General features: G+C 41.1%; 1 protein-coding gene across 1 annotated transcript in view; it reads left to right on the top strand.

Annotated features, from left to right (window-relative positions):
* Nucleotides 1-16,042, top strand: part of KL (klotho) — a 38,418-nt gene extending 22,376 nt beyond the window's left edge. The window contains exons 2-5 of the mRNA XM_061628425.1: nucleotides 6,353-6,863; nucleotides 9,444-9,712; nucleotides 13,170-14,277; nucleotides 15,645-16,042. Coding sequence (XP_061484409.1) covers nucleotides 6,353-6,863; nucleotides 9,444-9,712; nucleotides 13,170-14,277; nucleotides 15,645-16,042 — 2,286 coding nt within the window. The remainder of the gene's footprint in view (nucleotides 1-6,352; nucleotides 6,864-9,443; nucleotides 9,713-13,169; nucleotides 14,278-15,644) is intronic.
* Nucleotides 16,043-18,079: the final 2,037 nt, after the last annotated feature.

Here is an 18,079-nt window from a genome sequence, read left to right as displayed (position 1 = left end):
GCTTTGTCTTGTGTTCTTGGGCTATCGCCCTAGTTAATAATTTCCCAGGTTTATTTCCAAATTTGAAATGTTTTTGTCTTACAAAATTATTTTTAATTAATTCATGTGTTTTATTTATTCCTAGTTGTTGTTTTAAGCCAATTACTGTATAAAATAAATTTTGATCCAGTGTCATTTTGTGTTCTAGTTCTGCCTGCTTTCTTTGATTCATTAATTTGGTCTGGTTGCTTATTTTATTGATTTAATTCAATTTTAAAAAAATACTATCTTTCAAGGTTGGTTTACAAGCATCCCAAATATGTATTTAATCAACATCTGGAATAATATTAAATTGAAAGTATTCTTGTAGTGCTTGTCTGATAGTATCAGAAAATGATGAATAACAAAACATTTGGATTTAGCCTCCATTGTTCATCCTTAATATTATCCTTACGTTTCTTAAAAGAAACAGGAGCATGGCGTGTGTAAATAATAGATTCAGTTGTGCTATTGATGTTTTTAATCAAATAAGGAGATATAAAAATTGCATATTGAATAATGAGGATGAGAGTAAAATGTGTAATTCTTTGTTTGGGTGTTAGAATCTTCAAGGTTTATTTCTCACTGAATTACTCATTTAAATTGTTTGGACACCACTAAAATCACCTCTAGTTATTGTATGATCTACAGCCTTTGTCTCCAAAGTTTCCATCAGAGAATGATGAAAAACTTTGATCTAAATTTGGAGCATAGATAATTGCTAAAGTGAATTATTGGTTAGCAACAGCAAAAATAACATATCTTCCATCTGGATCATACATCTGGATCCTTTTTAATAGACAGAACTGCAACTAGGAAACTAGCTAGATCAAATATAATCCTATGGGTCTGGATTGTCAACAAAAAGACCAATATGCTGTCTCTTACCCAATCCCTTTTCTCCTGCAAACATTTATGAGTTTCTATCTAGGGCAACTACTGTATATAGAGTGCACTGCAACACTATATGTTCCAGGGTTTCCCCAACTGGTTGTCCAAACTGACACCAGCACTCTTCGATGGAAATCCCTCTGAACTGCCCTAATCTGACTTTGGAGGGGAAGCGTTTCATTCTTGCTAGAGCTGATTATTCTCCAATACGTTGGATGTGTAAGCTTTGTTATATATGGTAGAGGGGAACCCCTCAAATCCAGTCTTGGGTAGAAGGGTGACATTATTTAGGTATTAATCTCTGCCAACAACTCATGAAAATTCAAATCTAAAACAGCTGCCTGACCAAATCCAAATCTTAATTTTATTCCTCCATTCACCAAAATATCGTAGCTACCAATTTTTATGGACTGATTTAACCTGGCCACTATCTGAAATACTAATCACTGCTAACTTTGAAAGTTTCTGACTATTTCCATAGGACAATTTGACTCAATAAATTATCATCCTGCTATTTACTAAGGACGCCAACTTCAGCAGGCAGTTTCAGCTCATAACAGAGAAGACAGCATAGCATATGGTATCTGAAATACTGTCCTTGGGTATTGATTTTGAATAGATTTTCAACAGAGCCACTGCCCCACTACTTTTGCCTGAAAACCTTAGTGCAGGCTGCATGAATTGACCTCTTTTGCCAAAATAAAATTTGACCACTACTTTAATTGTTTGCCTAACATTTTCTCTAGCTGACCACTCAAGCATTTTAAAGGCTCCTGAACTAGTGAAAGTGATCCCTGGGTATTTTAATTGCCTAACTTGGGCAACTGGGATTTCCATTCATAATCCACTCGTGTTGTCTCTGATCTTTCCCAGCAACCATAATCTGTTTGCTATAATTGGTAATTGGCAACTCAGATTTACAGTCTCTAGAAAAATCCCTTAGTGTGGTGTAGGGGGTTAGAGTGTTGGACTATGACCTGGGAGACAAGGGTTTGAATCCCCATGTAGCCATGAAGTTCACTGGGTGACCTTGGGCCAGACACTGACTCTTAGCTTCAGAGGAAGGTAATGGGAAACCACCTCTGAATACCGCTTACCATGAAAACCCTATTCATAGGGTCGCCATAAGTCAGAATTGACTTGAAGGTGGTTCATTTCATTTCAAACCCTCAAACCCTCTTGCCAGGACAATACAAGGTCTGTATTATCAGCATATGAGAGAAACTGACCTATCCCTCAAATATACTGAACCATAAGCAGCACTTGGTAAAGTGGTAGTAATGCTAAGTATAAATCAAACAAGAAAGGAGCCAGCAAACTACCTTGCCATTCCCCCTCTCCAGACAATGCAGCATTAATGTACCACTCCCATTTTATCTTTACAACAATTCTGTGAGGTAAGTTAGGCTGAGAGATAATGACTGGCCTAAAGCTTGCCATATTTATTGCAGAACCTTTTTTTAAGGTGAAGAACATACATAAACATGTTGCATGGGGTTTTGACTCCCCAACCCCCCTTTTTTCTGTTACCAATTTCATTGCAAGACCTTAACAGTCTGAATAATTCAGGTTATGGGAGTCTTGTCAGCTCTTGTATTTTAACACATAGGCTTGCAGATTGTTTGTTTCATTAGCGATTAGGTTAATTACCCATCTTCTGATTCTTGTGGCTGTTCAAGCATCAGGACTGATGAATATGCTTAATGAAACCAGTAAATTAAATACAATTAAACAATGCAATGTTTTGCCTTTGGTCCTGACAAAGGTTTACATATCAACAAATTATGGCAGTGTTTGTCAGCAGACAGAGTTATTTTATTTAAGGGGGGAAAAGAGATGGGCAGAGCAATCCAAAGGGGGATGATGGAGAGAAAATCAAATGGAGAGGATCCAGAGTTCTGCTGGGCTCACACCTGTCGGGTAGAGATGTGTTTCTACTTCTGTTAACTGAGTAGTTTTCTCCCCCTTGGATTCTCCTTCCAATTGGCTCCTAGAACTTCCCCTTTTCCCAGTACTGCTGTTGGAATACCCATGTCAGAGTGGCAAGGGCAGGAGAGGATTCTGGGCCCACCAGGGTAAGGTTTGCAAGCAAGTAGCAGCCTGTGTGTGGGCAGAACTGTGAAGCCCCCACCTTCCCAGCACTGGCATCTCTGCTGCTTACCTGGATAGGGCTGGGGAGGCAGGGTACCAGTGAGGTTAGGGCTGCGCAGGTGTACCAGTGAGACTGCCTCTGCTCCCACTGGTGCACCTGCCCCACCCTGTCCAGGTAAATGGCTGCAGTGCCAGTGTTGGCAGGAGCACACCTCTGATGCTCTGCACCACACACACACACAACTACTCACTTGAGACCAGGATACTTAAAACACTGCCTTCTCCTATATTAATCTATGTTCAGTGAGAGAGGCTGTTCTTTTGTCTCACCTCCATGAGTAGTATGGTTGGTGGGATCAAGGGAAAGTGCCTTTTCTGTCATGGCACCCAGGATGTGGAATTTCCTGCCCAGGAAATCCAACTCAGCCCTCTCTTTGCTTGCTTTCCATCACATTCTGAAGACTTTTTGGTTTCATTTTGACAGATCTTTAAAGTGCCTTTACGTGATTTCTTTTTTCGCTCCCTCCAGAACTTATTTTGTGTTTAGTAATTTGATTCTATTTGTTGTGCTTTAAAATTATGGTGTCTTGTGTGTGTGTTTTAAAATTATTAATTTTTTAAAAAACCAAACATGTTAGCTACCTTGAGCACGACAGCTGCCATTTTAAATTTCCCATACTCTAGGCACTCTAGGGCACTGTGGGAAATGTCAGGTGGTGGCTTGTGGCAGTCCATCATTGCCACCACGTATGCCTACAGCCAGCTTCCTCAGACTTACAGCCAGTCCTGATTGGCCTTGCCTGGTATAGACAAATCTTCACAAATGCTTTCTGTGTTATGTGCTATGCTTGCCATAGAGCAGCACCAGGGTTTACTTGAGATTCCCTTCCTTTCCATTCCAGATGTAGGCATAATGTAGCATAGAAGTATTTCTATTTGCCAGAAATTGTGTATGCTCTTAATGATCCCTCATAAATTTAGTTGTCACTGTCAGTGGGATAATGATGTAAAATTTGGCATAATTATTTCATTCTTAATGTCTTTCATTAAGTGATACCTGTGTCATCTACCTATTCAGTTCACATGAACTGAACTTTGTGTAGACTTATTTTTTCCTCTGCAGTTGGTGAAATGAATGCAAGTGTGCCACACATTCCAGTGTGTGGGAACATACGTTCACATATCAATTCTCTAAAACCTGAAGGGAAAGATAGAATATATTTCTTGACAACATGGGTGGTGCTGTTGGAATGTTCTAGGGCTGGTGTCAAGGGTCAGCATAATTGGGCATTTACTTAGAGACCCAGTTGAAGGTCCACTGAGAAGTGTCCCTTGGACCTGCTTCTCCTTACCATTGCAACCTGCTCGTTCACCCACTTCTTCCTCTGGTCCAGAAAATGGTCATAGTGGGGAGGAGGAATGGTAGATGTCACAGCAAAGGGAGGCTGTGTGCATTGCCAAAAGCACTCATGCATATATTGCATTAAGCTGAGGTTTATTAGGTTGAGATATGCTCATCCAAATGTACCCAGTATAAGCTACATTAAAAGTATTAATTTCTTCGTCTTTTAGACAACATTGAACTATGATTTCTTTGGAAAAGAACCCATGAGGCAAAGATAGAGCAACTTCCAACAAATATTTCCTTTTGTCTCAACATAAATTACATAATGTCAAGGCTGAGGAAAAACTGCTGATGGCAGGCTGATCATTTCGGGATGGCTAGTTTGCAAAATTAGCTTTATGCCCAAATGTTGTAAAAGACAACAAATTCCATTCAGGTTAACAATGGGCAGCTATTCAGTTGTCTTTTAAAAAATGAGGACTGTTTAGCAAGAACCTTCTCTCTAATAATGGATTGACTTTTTTTTTAATTACACACGATAGAGAGATTCAGTGTGATGTAGTGAATGACATGTTGAACTTGGATTAGGTGGTTCAACCCCTCTTCCAGCCATGAAGCTCACAGGGGTGGACATAGTTCAGTGGTAGGCACATACATTGTATGGAGAAAGTCCTAAGTTCAATCAGGCGATGTGAAAGATTTCTGTCTCCTATCCTGTAGAGTGGCTGCCTGTCAGATGGGCTAGAGATGGATAAATTATCTGACCCGGTACAAGGCAGCTTCCTATGGTCTTATGACTGTTTCTCTGCATGTATCTGTTGCCTGCAGCTTGTGAACAAAGATTTAGATACAAATTATATAGATAAAAATTATCAGTCTATGTTAATTGTCAGATAGTGGGAGTATATTCCAAACAATTTAGCTATCACATGTTAATAGCAATAGCGTGAATTATTATTGCATAAAATAATAGCTGATACACTGGTCCAGGTACAAGTAGCTGCATAGCAAGAGAATTGCCGGGTGGTCTTGTGACTTGGTAGTAACGTCGGGAAAAGCAGTAGGAGGGAGCAAGCAAGAATGACTCTTACAAGAGCAGCCTCCACTCCCTGCTCCTTCCTTGCTGAGCCATTGAGTCCTCTTGGGTAGGCAGCCTATCCAGTGGTCTTTGGGGAAGCATCGTAGCTTAGGGGTAGATAATCTGCTTTGCATGCAGAAGGTCCCAGGTTCAATCCCAGATAGGGCTGGGAATGTTCCCTGCCTGAAACCCTGGAGAGCTGCCGTCAGACAGTGTAGACAGTACTGAGCAAGATGGACCAATAATCTGACTCAATATAAAGGAAGCTTCCTGTGTTCCTTTGACTCTTTGTGTTTAAAGGCTCTAAGAAACATCACACCATCCATGCTGGCTTGAAATTAGTACTTCTAGGGGAAGGCCTATTGAAATATCAGTGATGTTGTAACAGGACAACAAAAGAGATTAAACCGCTGGGGTCAATGGTCAGAATGGGATAAGAGTCAGAGCTGTGAAGCTAATTTCCTCTGATTTTCAAGTGAAAGAAGCCAGTTTACTTTACCAGTACTGTCATAACAAAAGTAACATTGAATGTTGATTAAGTGGAAGCCATATGGCCACAATGAGACCTACAATTATATTTTAGAGTAACAGGGCAATCCCAAGTCTAGAAAGCTAGCTTAAATTACTCAAATTCTAAAGTCCATTCAGGAGGAATTTGACTTTGATTGCTCTTTTTGATGGCTAAGTTCCACCGAGTAGCTAGGTCATGTGACTGAGTTGAATGGGGTTTGAAACAGGTGTAAGTCTCTCTCTTGCTTTCTTGCCTCACCACACTCCTGGAACATCCCTTGGGGGGGACTTACACTGGCTGAGGCCTGGCTATACTGGGAAGCCCATGATCTCCAAATTCAAACTCTTATCCTGGCAGAGTTTGCGTTTGAATTACGCTTAAAATAAAAATGGTTCACTGTGGTCTTTCTTTCCCATAGGCCCATGCCAAAGCGTGGCATCTTTACAACGATCATTTCCGTGCTGCTCAAGGGGGTAAAGTGTCAATTGCCTTAAGTTCTCACTGGATAAAACCTCGACCCATGATTGGAAACAGTATACAGGAATGTCAGAAATCTCTTGACTTTGTGCTGGGCTGGTTTGCTAAACCGATATTTATTGATGGAGACTATCCCCAGAGCATGAAGAGTAATCTTTCCTCTGTGCTGCCAGAATTCACTGAAGCAGAGAAGAGATTTGTCAGAGGGACAGCTGATTTCTTTGCTCTTTCTTTTGGGGCCACGTTGAGTTTCCATCTTGTGGATTCTGGCCTGTTATTCCAGCAGCTGGAATCACTAAGCCTAAGGCCACTGCTTTACTGGATAAGCTGTGAATATAATAAACCAGAGATCTTCATTGTGGAGAACAGCTGGTTTGTTTCTGGTAACACCAAGACTGAGGACTCCAAGTACAAGAATTATCTTAAAGATTTCATTATGGACACTTTGAAAGGTAGGTTCGTAGATGGTATTCTTGTCATTATTATTATCCTGATGCAAGTTAAGGGAAACATTATCCCTACGTTCATTAAATAAGTTCTACTGAGGCTAAACCCAGAGAGAGTTTAAACATTTAACCAGGTGTTCATTACAGAATGAGGTTCCAAAAGAATGGGATTTACTTGCCTCTGTGGTTGCCAAGTGCTTTTCAACAGGTTCGGATAATGTTTCATTGGTTACAGCAAAAAGTTAAGACACTTGCTTAATATAACTTCATGCTGTTTGTGCACTTGGCAATGTGGTGTGCAGTGAATCACTTTAGGGAGTCGATATCCAGTGATTAGTTTTAATACCTCAGATAGCTGAGTAAATATTTGCTAGATAAGAATATATACCAAGTCTGTCTGTCTGTCTGTCTCTGTTGTGTGTGTGTGTGTATGTATGTATGTACATATATATAGTTACTGTTACTTTCTGGCAATGCCTTCCTTGGATTCTTTTGACAGGCTGCAAGAACTCATTTTTCCAGTAATGAGGAGATGGAAATAACTGCTGGAGTACTTATTCTGTTTTCACAGCAGATTTACAAAACTGTGTCTCAGTCCCATATGCCGCTATTTACACAAATATGAAAGGGACTTGAGTGTTGGTAACTGCATCAGATTGTAGATACAACTTCTCTTTTTAAAATAGCAGCCAAGCTACACATTCCCCCCCCCCAGTGGAAAACAGTTTGCTTTATGCCAGTGTCAGTTTTTATTCTAAAACCATTTTTATGAAAGATGCAAATTATGTCGCATAACTTCTGTTAGCGTAAATTGACATTGACTACAGGCTGTTATCTCTACTGCTTGTAACACTTGCTAGTTACTTTGGACCTTTATTATTCTGAATCAAAGTAGCATTTTAATGAATGAATTAATTTCCATTTCTGTCTCGCCTTTCTATAAACAATTACCTTTAAAGCCCTAAATGGCTAAGATCCAGAATACCTGGGGTACTGTCTCCTCCATTGCCAGGCTACCTGTTGCATAAGATCTACAGTAGGGCCCCGCTCATATGGCGGGTTCTGTTCTGGACCGCCGCTGTAAAGCAAAATCCGCTGTAAAGCGGAACATATTGACTAACATTGACAAAAATGGCGCCCGACGCCCGAAAAACACTGTAAAACTGGAACAAGCGCAGTAGGAGCAGGGCCTTTCTGCAATTGACAACTGCTGTATCGGTGGAATGCTGTAAAGCAGAGCGCCGCAAAGCGGGGCCCTACTATATTGGAGAGGACTTTCCCCATGTCCTGTTTATGATTGAGGCATGATTGGTCAGGATGAGAGAGGAGCCTTCTTGGTGGCTGCACCAAGATTGTAGAGTATCTTGCCTCCTGAGATCCATTTGCCCTTCTCTCTTAACTGTTTCCTGACTGATTAAAACTTTCCTGTTCTGGAAGTGTATATATTGCTAGATAGTTTACTTTTATGTGGTAGAGTGGGTAGACTTTCCTTTTAAAATATTTTTATCTGCTGAGTCTGCTTCTCTTTTTTTTATGCCTTTTTTGGGATTGTTTTGTTTTTATTTATTTATAAAAATATTTGGATACTGCTATTTCATTTAAAAACATCAAAGCAGTTTACAGCAAGTAGTTGTAAAAAATACAGTAAAAACAAACATTAGCTGTTGCAAAAAGACATCATCTTAATTGCCAACATAAGCCTGGCGGAACAGAAAGTTTTTCAGCAGGCGTTTAAAAGTTAAAACAGAAGGCACCTGCTGAATCTCTGTTGGCAGAACGTTCCAGAGAACTGGGCTGATGACACTGAACACTCAATTTTGTGTCGACGTTAAATGAGCCTCACCACCTCGGGGATGATCAAAGCCGCTCCTGCAGATACCCTGGACCTCAGTTGTTCAGGGCTTTGTAAATCAATACAATTGATGGAGCCTTGAACTGGGCTCAGTAGTGGATGGGCAGCCAGTGCAGATGTTTTAAGAGGGGTGTTGTGTGTTGTCGGCCATGTGCCTCCATCAGTAGTCTAGCCACTGCATTTTGCACCAGCTAAAGCTTCCAAACTAGGGCCAATGGCAGCCCTAGAAGAAGAAACGCCTGAAAGTCAAAAGCGATGATGCCTGCTGAATCTCTGTTGGAAGAGTATTCTGCAGCTCCGGACTGGCAACACTAAATGCCTGACTTCTGGTTGAGGCCTTCTGAGTTGGGCCTCTGAGAAATGGGCGACAATACTGTATATGACAATAACATAGTAGAAGTTGCACAGGCCCTGTAGAAGAAGTCATAATGATTAAGTGAAATCATATACTTTTATTGGACCAGCTATCCTATAAAAATATTAAAAGTTTTCAAATAGTGCATTTTCCATCAGGAAAAAGCACATCATAGTGGACAGGTGCTTAGGCCATTTAGTGACAGGCATATCTGCCTAGGGATGTTGGCATTGCAGCTTGAAAACCACTGAGTAAGATATATAAGTGATGGTATTTTTCTGCAACATAAAAATATATTCAAATGTAATTGTTCAAATGGGTGCAGTGTATAATATATGGGGAAGTGAGCTCATTTTATTTTTGTTGTTTTTCTCCTCAGCCATCAGATATGATGGAGTTACTGTCATTGGGTACACAGTTTGGTCTCTCATGGATGGCTATGAATGGCTCAGAGGCTACAACATTCGACGGGGTCTGTTTTATGTTGACTTTCAAAGCCAGGATAAAAACCTGATGCTGAAGTCTTCAGGAATATTCTACCAAAAGCTGATAGAGGACAATGGTTTTCCTCTAGTACCAGAAAACCAGCCAATAGAAGGAACTTTTCCCTGTGGTTTTGCTTGGGGGATTACTCAAAGCTTTCTTCAGGTAAGCCAAATGACAGAGCAAATCAGATCCTTCAATTTTCCTTTTGTGTGAGCAAATAATAATTTTGTCTCTGTTCCCCCCCACCCACGGCATGTTTTGTAATTGTGGCCATAGCGCACTCTGTCTGACAAAACGTCACTTGGGCATGTTTGGGTATTGCATTCTGGGGAGAATTCTTAGTGTTTGGGTGTCTGTGTGTACACATCTCCCTTAATTGCTGCGGCCCCGATTAAAAAACACATACCACACTAATCTGTTCTTTTCAAGGGCAGATAGGAAGATAAGGCAATCAAATAAAAACATGATACAGCCTTCTTAACCTCTACCTCTTCCTACCCCTCCTACCTTTGTTTTCTCCCATACTGTTGAAATTTAGATTTAATCCATTGTCTTTTTTTTTTGCTTACTCTGTGAACTGCAAACGTATTTCTGCATGGTAACAGGGTGGGTGTGGGATTTGTACCAGTTCAAGCCAAGATTCATACTGGGTTGAGAGTTGTGTCATGATCAGGCATTTTAAAATCTAACTTAATGATCTGATGAAAAATGGAAATGGACTGCCTTCAAGTCGATCCCGACTTACAGCGACCCTATGAATAGGGGTTTCATGGTAAACGGTATTCAGAGGTGGTTTTACCATTGCCTTCCTCTGAGACTGAGAGGCAGTGACTGGCCCAAGGTCACCCAGTGAGCTCCATGGCTGTGTGGGGATTCGAACCCTGGTCTCCCAGGTCGTAGTCCAGCACCTTAACCACTACACCACACTGGCTCGCATATGCACGAAAATTCTGCAATCCCTCAGTATATTACTGAGATTAAACAGAGTTGCTGCTTAGTTTGGACCTATATCGGCTGCAAAGTTTCTGTTCCAGATAGCAACACAACACTTTTCCAACCCCTTTCATGCCTTGCAAATATTCAACGCAAAATGACACTCAAATATTTTATGCAGCATGGCTGAGGTAGCATGATAGGTAGATGCATCATGGTGTATTTGTGATCATTGTTTATAGGTAAACTCAAACTATAGATTGTCCAGTTGGATGAACCAGCAAACTAGTTTTCTGCAAACAAGAAGAACCTATGAGACAAGGAGAGTGCAGTGGTGGGAGGGAGCAGCCTGTGACTTTGAGGGCTCCTTTGGGCTCATTCACAATGCCAAAGGAAGGGGGTCAACATGTCTTCAGCATCCTGTAATTCAGGGTTGCAAGGAAATGTTCCCTGTCAATCTTGGGCCACACAGCACTGTCAGCATTATATTCCATGCCATCTCCCAGTGTTTGCGGGCCTGAAAGTTCTTTTGTAGACTGATGCAAAGGACAGCAATGGGAGAAAGATCAGAAGGGTCACCCTAGTTTTTGTGATCATGCAATTGCATCCTATGTCAGTATCTTGACACCTGTTTTCTTTTTTATCATTAGTTTTCATTGTGCAGATATAGAATGAATACAAATGTCTGTCCTAAAAAAACCAAAGGCAAGGCCTTAACTGGGCATGCCTGTCTCTCTTCTTGTAATGACCACTATGCCTTGCTTTGGTACATTTATGCGGGGCGGGGGGGGGGGGGGAGAGAGAAGAAGACATGTAAGGGAGGGAGGGCAGAAGGAAGCCCTTTTTGCTCATCTCTCTGTCATTTTGCAAGATTTACCCTCTGTTTTGGCCTAGCTTCAGATTTCTGACAGGATGAGTTACTATTTATTATTTATTAAATTTATATCCTGCCCTTCTTCCAAAAAGGACCCCATGGGTAAATTCAGATTCACCACAGAACATTTCTTACATACAGTCTTTACCAGGTTACAGAGTGAAAATTGGATTTGGACTGGATGTCAGGCCTGTAGTGTGATCACATACAGTATCTCCCCATCCGCAAGAGCTGCCTCATTCACAAATGGAAGAAGAAGCTCCACATATGTGAGGCTGCTCCCTCCATTGGAATTAGAGGTAGCCCATACACACAGGACTTCTTTGTGCTCATCCTACCTCCAGTACAGTGACTTTAATTACAATAGAAATATAAGTGAAATAATTCATGATTGTCATATTACATATCAGTCAATTTTAACAGCTAAAGATTTGTGTTTTGTGTTGTTGAGTGATCTTCTGTGACATCACAGTGAATTAGAACACTGTCATTAAATATTAAGTTGGCTAAAATTAGCATGTTATTTATTTCTAGGCTCATCATTGCTCTGATCTGTGATTTGTTCAGGGTACTTCAGTACATGGCAGACACGTTTCCTAGAAATCGTTTGGATATCATCTTAAAAAGTATTCTGAGCTCCCTCTGTTGTTAAATGCTGATTGATTCCTGAAAGATTTATTGTATGTCTAAAGCATTTGTTGATGTAAGCTTTAGATGCTGTAAAGCTTGCTGTAACCACTGATCAGCTGAGGAAAAATGTCTGTTTACAGGAGCAGTTTGAGTATAAACTGTAAATGGACCAATTAGTGGCTCACAGCAAGCAATTTTGAAAGTGCGCTCTCAGTGAAAGTGTACTTTCAAAGGGGCTTATGGACATCAACTCTGACAGCGAGCCCCCTTGGATGCACTAGAGAATTCCCAATGGGGAATTCCCTAGTGCACCTGATCCCAGTGGGGCTCACTGTCAGTGCCAGTCAGTGGGCACTGCTTGGGAAGAAGCAATCAGGAGTTCACTTTAAGCTTCTGATTGGTCCTTTGTAGCTGCATCCTTATCTGTCCCACACTTGATGTTGCATATGACATCAGGTGGGGCATGTGGGCATGGTTTGGCGAAAATGCCCTGGGGCAGATTAGGGTCTATGTCAGGTCTAATTAGGCCCGCAAGCCAGAAGTTCCCCACTCCCATGTTACGAAGGAGTGGGAGGAGAGTTCTGCTTCCTATGCATGTGCAAATTAATTAATTAGTTTGTTTGTTTGTTTGTTTGTTTATTGGATTTATATCCTGCCCTTCCTCCTGAAGGAGCCCAGGGCAGCAAAAACATCAATAAAACAATTTTAACAACAACAGAAAAGGCCTTCTAAATTGCCAGGACCAGCCTCCTTCAGCCATCAAATGCCTGTGTAAACAAGATTATTATTATTGACTTTAAAGAGGTTTTCAAATTCCTCTTTAAAGTCAATAATAATGGAGACAGACACATTTCACCTGGGAGAGCATTCCACAGATGGGGAGCCACCACTGAGAAGGCTCTGTTATGGATCAACACCAACCAAGCAGCTCCCAGTGGCAGCACCACCACAAATGTGGAATAAATGTGCAATAAAAACTTCTGTGTTGGCAGAAGTTATCGCTTTTATATATGAGTTAGAGCTGGCCTCTAAGATACATAAATGAAAGTAGAAAACATAACATTTGTGATTGCCCTGAAATGATATAAGCTTCATATGACATCCAGTTACTTAGCTTGTCTGCTTTATGAGTTTCCCCATTTGAGACAAATATAATCTACTCCCTTCTCCTTTCCTTTCCAGGCAGATACAACACAGTCCCAGTATCTTGACCCTAATGTTTATGTTTGGGACATCTATCAAACAAAGGAGCTCATTAAAGTTGATGGAACTAGTGCCCTAAATCGCAAGCCTCACTGTGTTGATCTTGCAGCTCTCAGGCTCCAGATTTCTTTACTTCAGGAAATGCATGTCACACACTTCCATTTTTCACTGACATGGCCTTTAATTCTCCCTTTAGGTAATGAAACATTAGTTAACCACTCACTCCTATTTTACTATCAATGTTTTGTCAGTGAACTACTTAGAGTTAATATAACACCTGTTGTTGCTTTATGGCAACCCACGGCTGAGAATCAAGGCCTTCCTCTTCCTCTCGCTGAGCATGGAGGATGGGAGAACCGACAGACTGTGGAGGCCTTTATTGAGTATGCCAAGTTCTGCTTTGAAAAACTTGGCCAGTATGTCAAATTTTGGATCACGATGAGTGATCCCAGTGAGAATACTCTGACATATGAAGGAGCACATAATTTACTGAAGGCCCATGCGAAAGCATGGCACTTATACGATAAAACATTCCGGAAGACTCAGAAAGGTAAAATCTCTATTGCCTTCCACACCATCTGGGTTGAGCCCTTTTCAAAAAATGATTACAGTGCAGCCCAGCGTGTTTTGGAGTTTAAGATTGGCTGGCTTGCTGAGCCCATCTTTGGAACTGGTGACTATCCAGATGTGATGAGACTGTGGCTTCACCAGAAGAACAGCCTAAGTTCTCATTCTTCACATTTACCTTATTTCTCAGAGGAAGAGAGAAATCTAATACATGGATCGTTTGACTTTTTTGCCTTGAGTCATTACACTACATTGCTTGTGAGTTCTGTAAATGAAGATTCTGCCAATTACGATCACTTCCTTGAGGTCCAAAAGCAAAATGACATCACCTGGGTGAAATCGCCTAACAGGACTCCAGTGGTGCCCTGGGGGTTACGCAAGCTTCTCACATGGGTGAAAAATAAATATGGTGATATTCCAGTTTACATCCTAGCCAGTGGAATCGATGATGGGCAGAATGTGGATAAAGACAAACTGAGAATATACTATTTGGAGAATTATATCAATGAAGCCTTAAAAGGTAAGGGTTCAGTGGAAAAGCTTATGTGCCTCAAGGCCAGTATTTCTTGATGTGTTTTCTGGAGTGGCATACATGATACATAACAGCAAGTATGGTTTTCAGAGAACTGAAAATCCAAGTTTCAGAAACTGGGTGGGGAGGGGACAGTTGTCTCTTGTAAGAGATACATTTTGATGCCTGAAGCATTCTCTCTCTCTCTCTCTCTCTCTCTCTGTGTGTGTGTGTGTGTGTGTGTGTGTTTACCCACGTCCTATATGGCTTTTGTGTCATCTTGCCACTGAGATCCCTTCCACCAGCATCTTCTCATCTGTTCTTCTATTATCAAAAGCGGACACTGTGGTGGGGATGGGGATGCTCACCTGGCCTGTGGTTGGTTACATCGCTGCTGCTTACCATGAAGTAGAAGGGGCAGGGTGAAGTAGTGATGAGGTTGGTGCAGTGCAAGCACCCAGCTATCACCCCTCCTTGTTCCACAGTGGCAAATTTACCTGCACCAGGGCAGTGTTTGGAACTCAGTATCTTTTGATCTTCTCTTGCTGAGAAACAGATTGTTGCAATTGGATGCCTTAGGCAGCCACTGATGGCTTCCCCCCTCCCCAAGCACAATTAAAGTAAGGTTCAGTAAAAAAAAAAAAAAGGATAAGAAGTGTTGGCCACTTTGCAGGGCTTGTTTTCTTGTGTTGAGATAGAGACTTAGGGCCAAGCCAGATTTTATTTATTTATTTATTGTTTGATTTATATCCCACCCTTCCTCCCAGCAGGGAGATAGATATATCCCAGCCCAGATAAGATATTGGAGAACTGTGAATGGATCTTATTAACATATTTGTTCCTGCATTATGTGGGAAGGTTTTGGGAGGATGAAAAAGAAAAAAGATACTTTTTCTTTTTCCCACCCTCCCAAAATCTTCTACCCTGCAACATGTAAATATATGAAGAAAGCATTCATTTTATGGTTGTAAGGATGGGATCCATTGGCTGGTGCTGCTTCGAAAGCTTTCCACCGACCTAATAGGTGATATTGGTTCAAGTTAATTTTGTCTGCTATCCATTGCTTTTACCAGTTCAATTTTTTTCTCCGTAAAAATATCAGTATTGATATTTTGAAAAGAAATATCAGTATTTTGAAAGTAAATGTTGATAAATGAAAGTAAATATTTATTTAATTGCTGTAAACCACCCAGAGAGCTTTAGCTATGGGGCAGTATATCAATGTAATAAATAAATAAATAAACTGGAAGGAAGGAATACAAACCTAAGTGTCAGGTACAGTGCTCTGGAAGTTTGGTTGTAAATGAAACACACCACTAATTTGTTTTTCTTCCTCTCCTTTTTTTGTGTGTGTATGTGGATGTTTTGTTTTGCAGCCTACACCTTGGATAAGGTTAACCTCCGTGGCTATTTTGTCTATTCTTTCAGTGACAGGGGTGATTCTAGATCGTATGGACTCTATCGATATTTAATAAACCAATATGAGCCAAAGCCTTCCATGATGCATTATAGACAGATAATTGACAATTACACCTTTTCTGGCTTGGAAAACACTGACCTGCTTTGCCCCAAAGAGCTTATTCACTGCTCAGAATGTGATTCCTTCCAACCCAGAAGATCTTTGCTTGCTTTTATTTCTTTTATATTGTTTTCTTTCATTGTCACTGTATTTCTGATAACTTACTACTCCAAGAAGATTGATAGAAGGCATGAATACCGATTTCCTGTTGCTCATTGTCCTTTACACACATTACCTGGGGGAGCTCAGAAGTAATTATAAATCAGACTGTGATTATTGTTGCACTGTGAAATAATTTATACTAGCCAATGCTATGGAGCACTAAAAGTGAAAATGGATTGTGTCCATGGAGCTTATGATTCCTCTCTGTAACAGCACTTTAGGGCAGCAGGTGTCTTTGATTTGCTGGCAGTGTAACCCCCCCACACACACACACAAATTGCCCTGATCCACTAAGAGGAGATTCATAGACAGAATAATAGTTCTGCATGCTCCACAAGGTTAATGCAGGTCTCCTGAAAGACACTGGATGTAACTTTTGATGATGATGGGGATGTTTCACTTGAGTTCAGTCACACCTGTTATTTTGAAAAATTGCCTTTTCGTGCATGTGTGCCATCAGCAAAGATGGTGGCAGAGGCTTCAGCCCCTTAAGGAAACCTTGGCTGCCATCTTAATTGATGGCAAATCTGTGCGCCACAAGAAACAATGGAAAGGTAGGTAAAGCAGGGGGATAGCGGGGGGGATGGCGGTCCGTGGATGCTTCCGCGAATTGCAGAAGGAGACCAGAGGGCCTCCTGTAGCTCCAGGGGCCCTTGAGCCAGTGCCCCACCTGGCCGCCCTTTAGAACCGGCCCTGACCATAGTTTAGCATGTCACCAAACACCTGTTTATCTTGTCCTGGTGAGTTACAATTATGATTTAGCATTACATTCAAACCAACAATAGATTTGTTGGCTTTAGACATTTTCACTCCTCATCTGAAAACAGATTGATGCCCCACTTCTAGACATGGATCTAGTTTTTAAAGATCTGTTTACAAAGATAGATACGGAAGGCAGGAAAATGGCACTCCTGTCTGGAATCTGTTCATAGCTCCACATTGTGTTATGGTCATACCATTCCTGAATTAATTTTAGATGAAACAAGCTGGAGTGAAAATAAGTAAACACATTTTTCTATGGAAAGAGAGGGGTTTTGTTGCCACAGCAGATTTGCTAAAGTGTAATGTGATGGTGGTATTCTAGTGATTTGATGTTGATTTATTTGCATAAAAGGCAGCAGCTGACACCATAATACTGCCTGTCCTTCTCTTGTTTGCTAATATTACTGTCACCCAACAGGATGTGTTTTACTTTATTTGGCCTGAAGGGATTATGTTCTTGTAGGAAAGAAATAAAAGTGGTTTCTGGCAATTGGGGCTGGGTTCCCTGAATAAAGGTAAGTGACAGTTGGAAGGATTTAAAAGGTCATCAGCGTTAGGCAATAAGAAAAGGACAATAATTCAGAATTGTTTGGGTATTGTCAGGTAACAAATGGGACTCATACACTGGCCATTTTTGCCCTTGAATTGGGCAGCTACATTAAAAATGAACTAGCAACCATAAGCCTCACCGCATGCAGAAACTTATTTTTCTAGAGGCAGATCCAAGTAACTGCTAGCATACCGGTTTTCCAAAGGAAATCTTCCATTGCTTCTTTCTCCTAGTAGCCTCTCTCAGGAATGCAGGAAGTTACCATGTACTGAGTCAGAGCATTGGTCCATCTAGCTCAGTATTGTCTGCACTGACAGGCAGCAGCTCTCCAGGGTTTCAGGCAGCCCTGCCTGGAGATGCTGGAGATTGAACCCGAGACCTTCTGCATGCAACACAGATGTTCTACACTGAGCTACGGCCCTTCATGCACTTAGGCCTCTTTTTCATCTAGCTTGAAAAACCTAATTTATGACTGAAATCCTGTAAGCACATTTACTAGAAACAAAGCCCACCAAACACAGTGGGATTTACTTCCAAGGGAACATGCCTAAAATTTGGCCATAAGTGTTCATAACACCTTTGCTATACATCAGCTTGCATGAGAGAGCACCCCCAAAATCTGCTCCAGAAGGTGTGCAAGGGAAGAGGAGGCGGAGGGAAGTTTCATTGTGCAAGCAGAATTCTGTTCTGTGAGTGGAACAGCAGCATATCGGATTCAGTGCTACATAGTTGAACTGTATTTTGCATGCCATAGCTACAATTTATCTCAGAGCCTAGATCTTGTATTTGATACATTGTGAAGCAACACATTTACTGTA

This window comes from Rhineura floridana, chromosome 5 (genome assembly GCF_030035675.1).
Source record: "Rhineura floridana isolate rRhiFlo1 chromosome 5, rRhiFlo1.hap2, whole genome shotgun sequence".
In the NCBI taxonomy this organism is placed as follows: domain Eukaryota; kingdom Metazoa; phylum Chordata; class Lepidosauria; order Squamata; family Rhineuridae; genus Rhineura; species Rhineura floridana.
The sequence above is the reverse complement of the archived record's forward strand: the minus strand, read 5'-3'. Positions and strand labels throughout refer to the sequence as shown.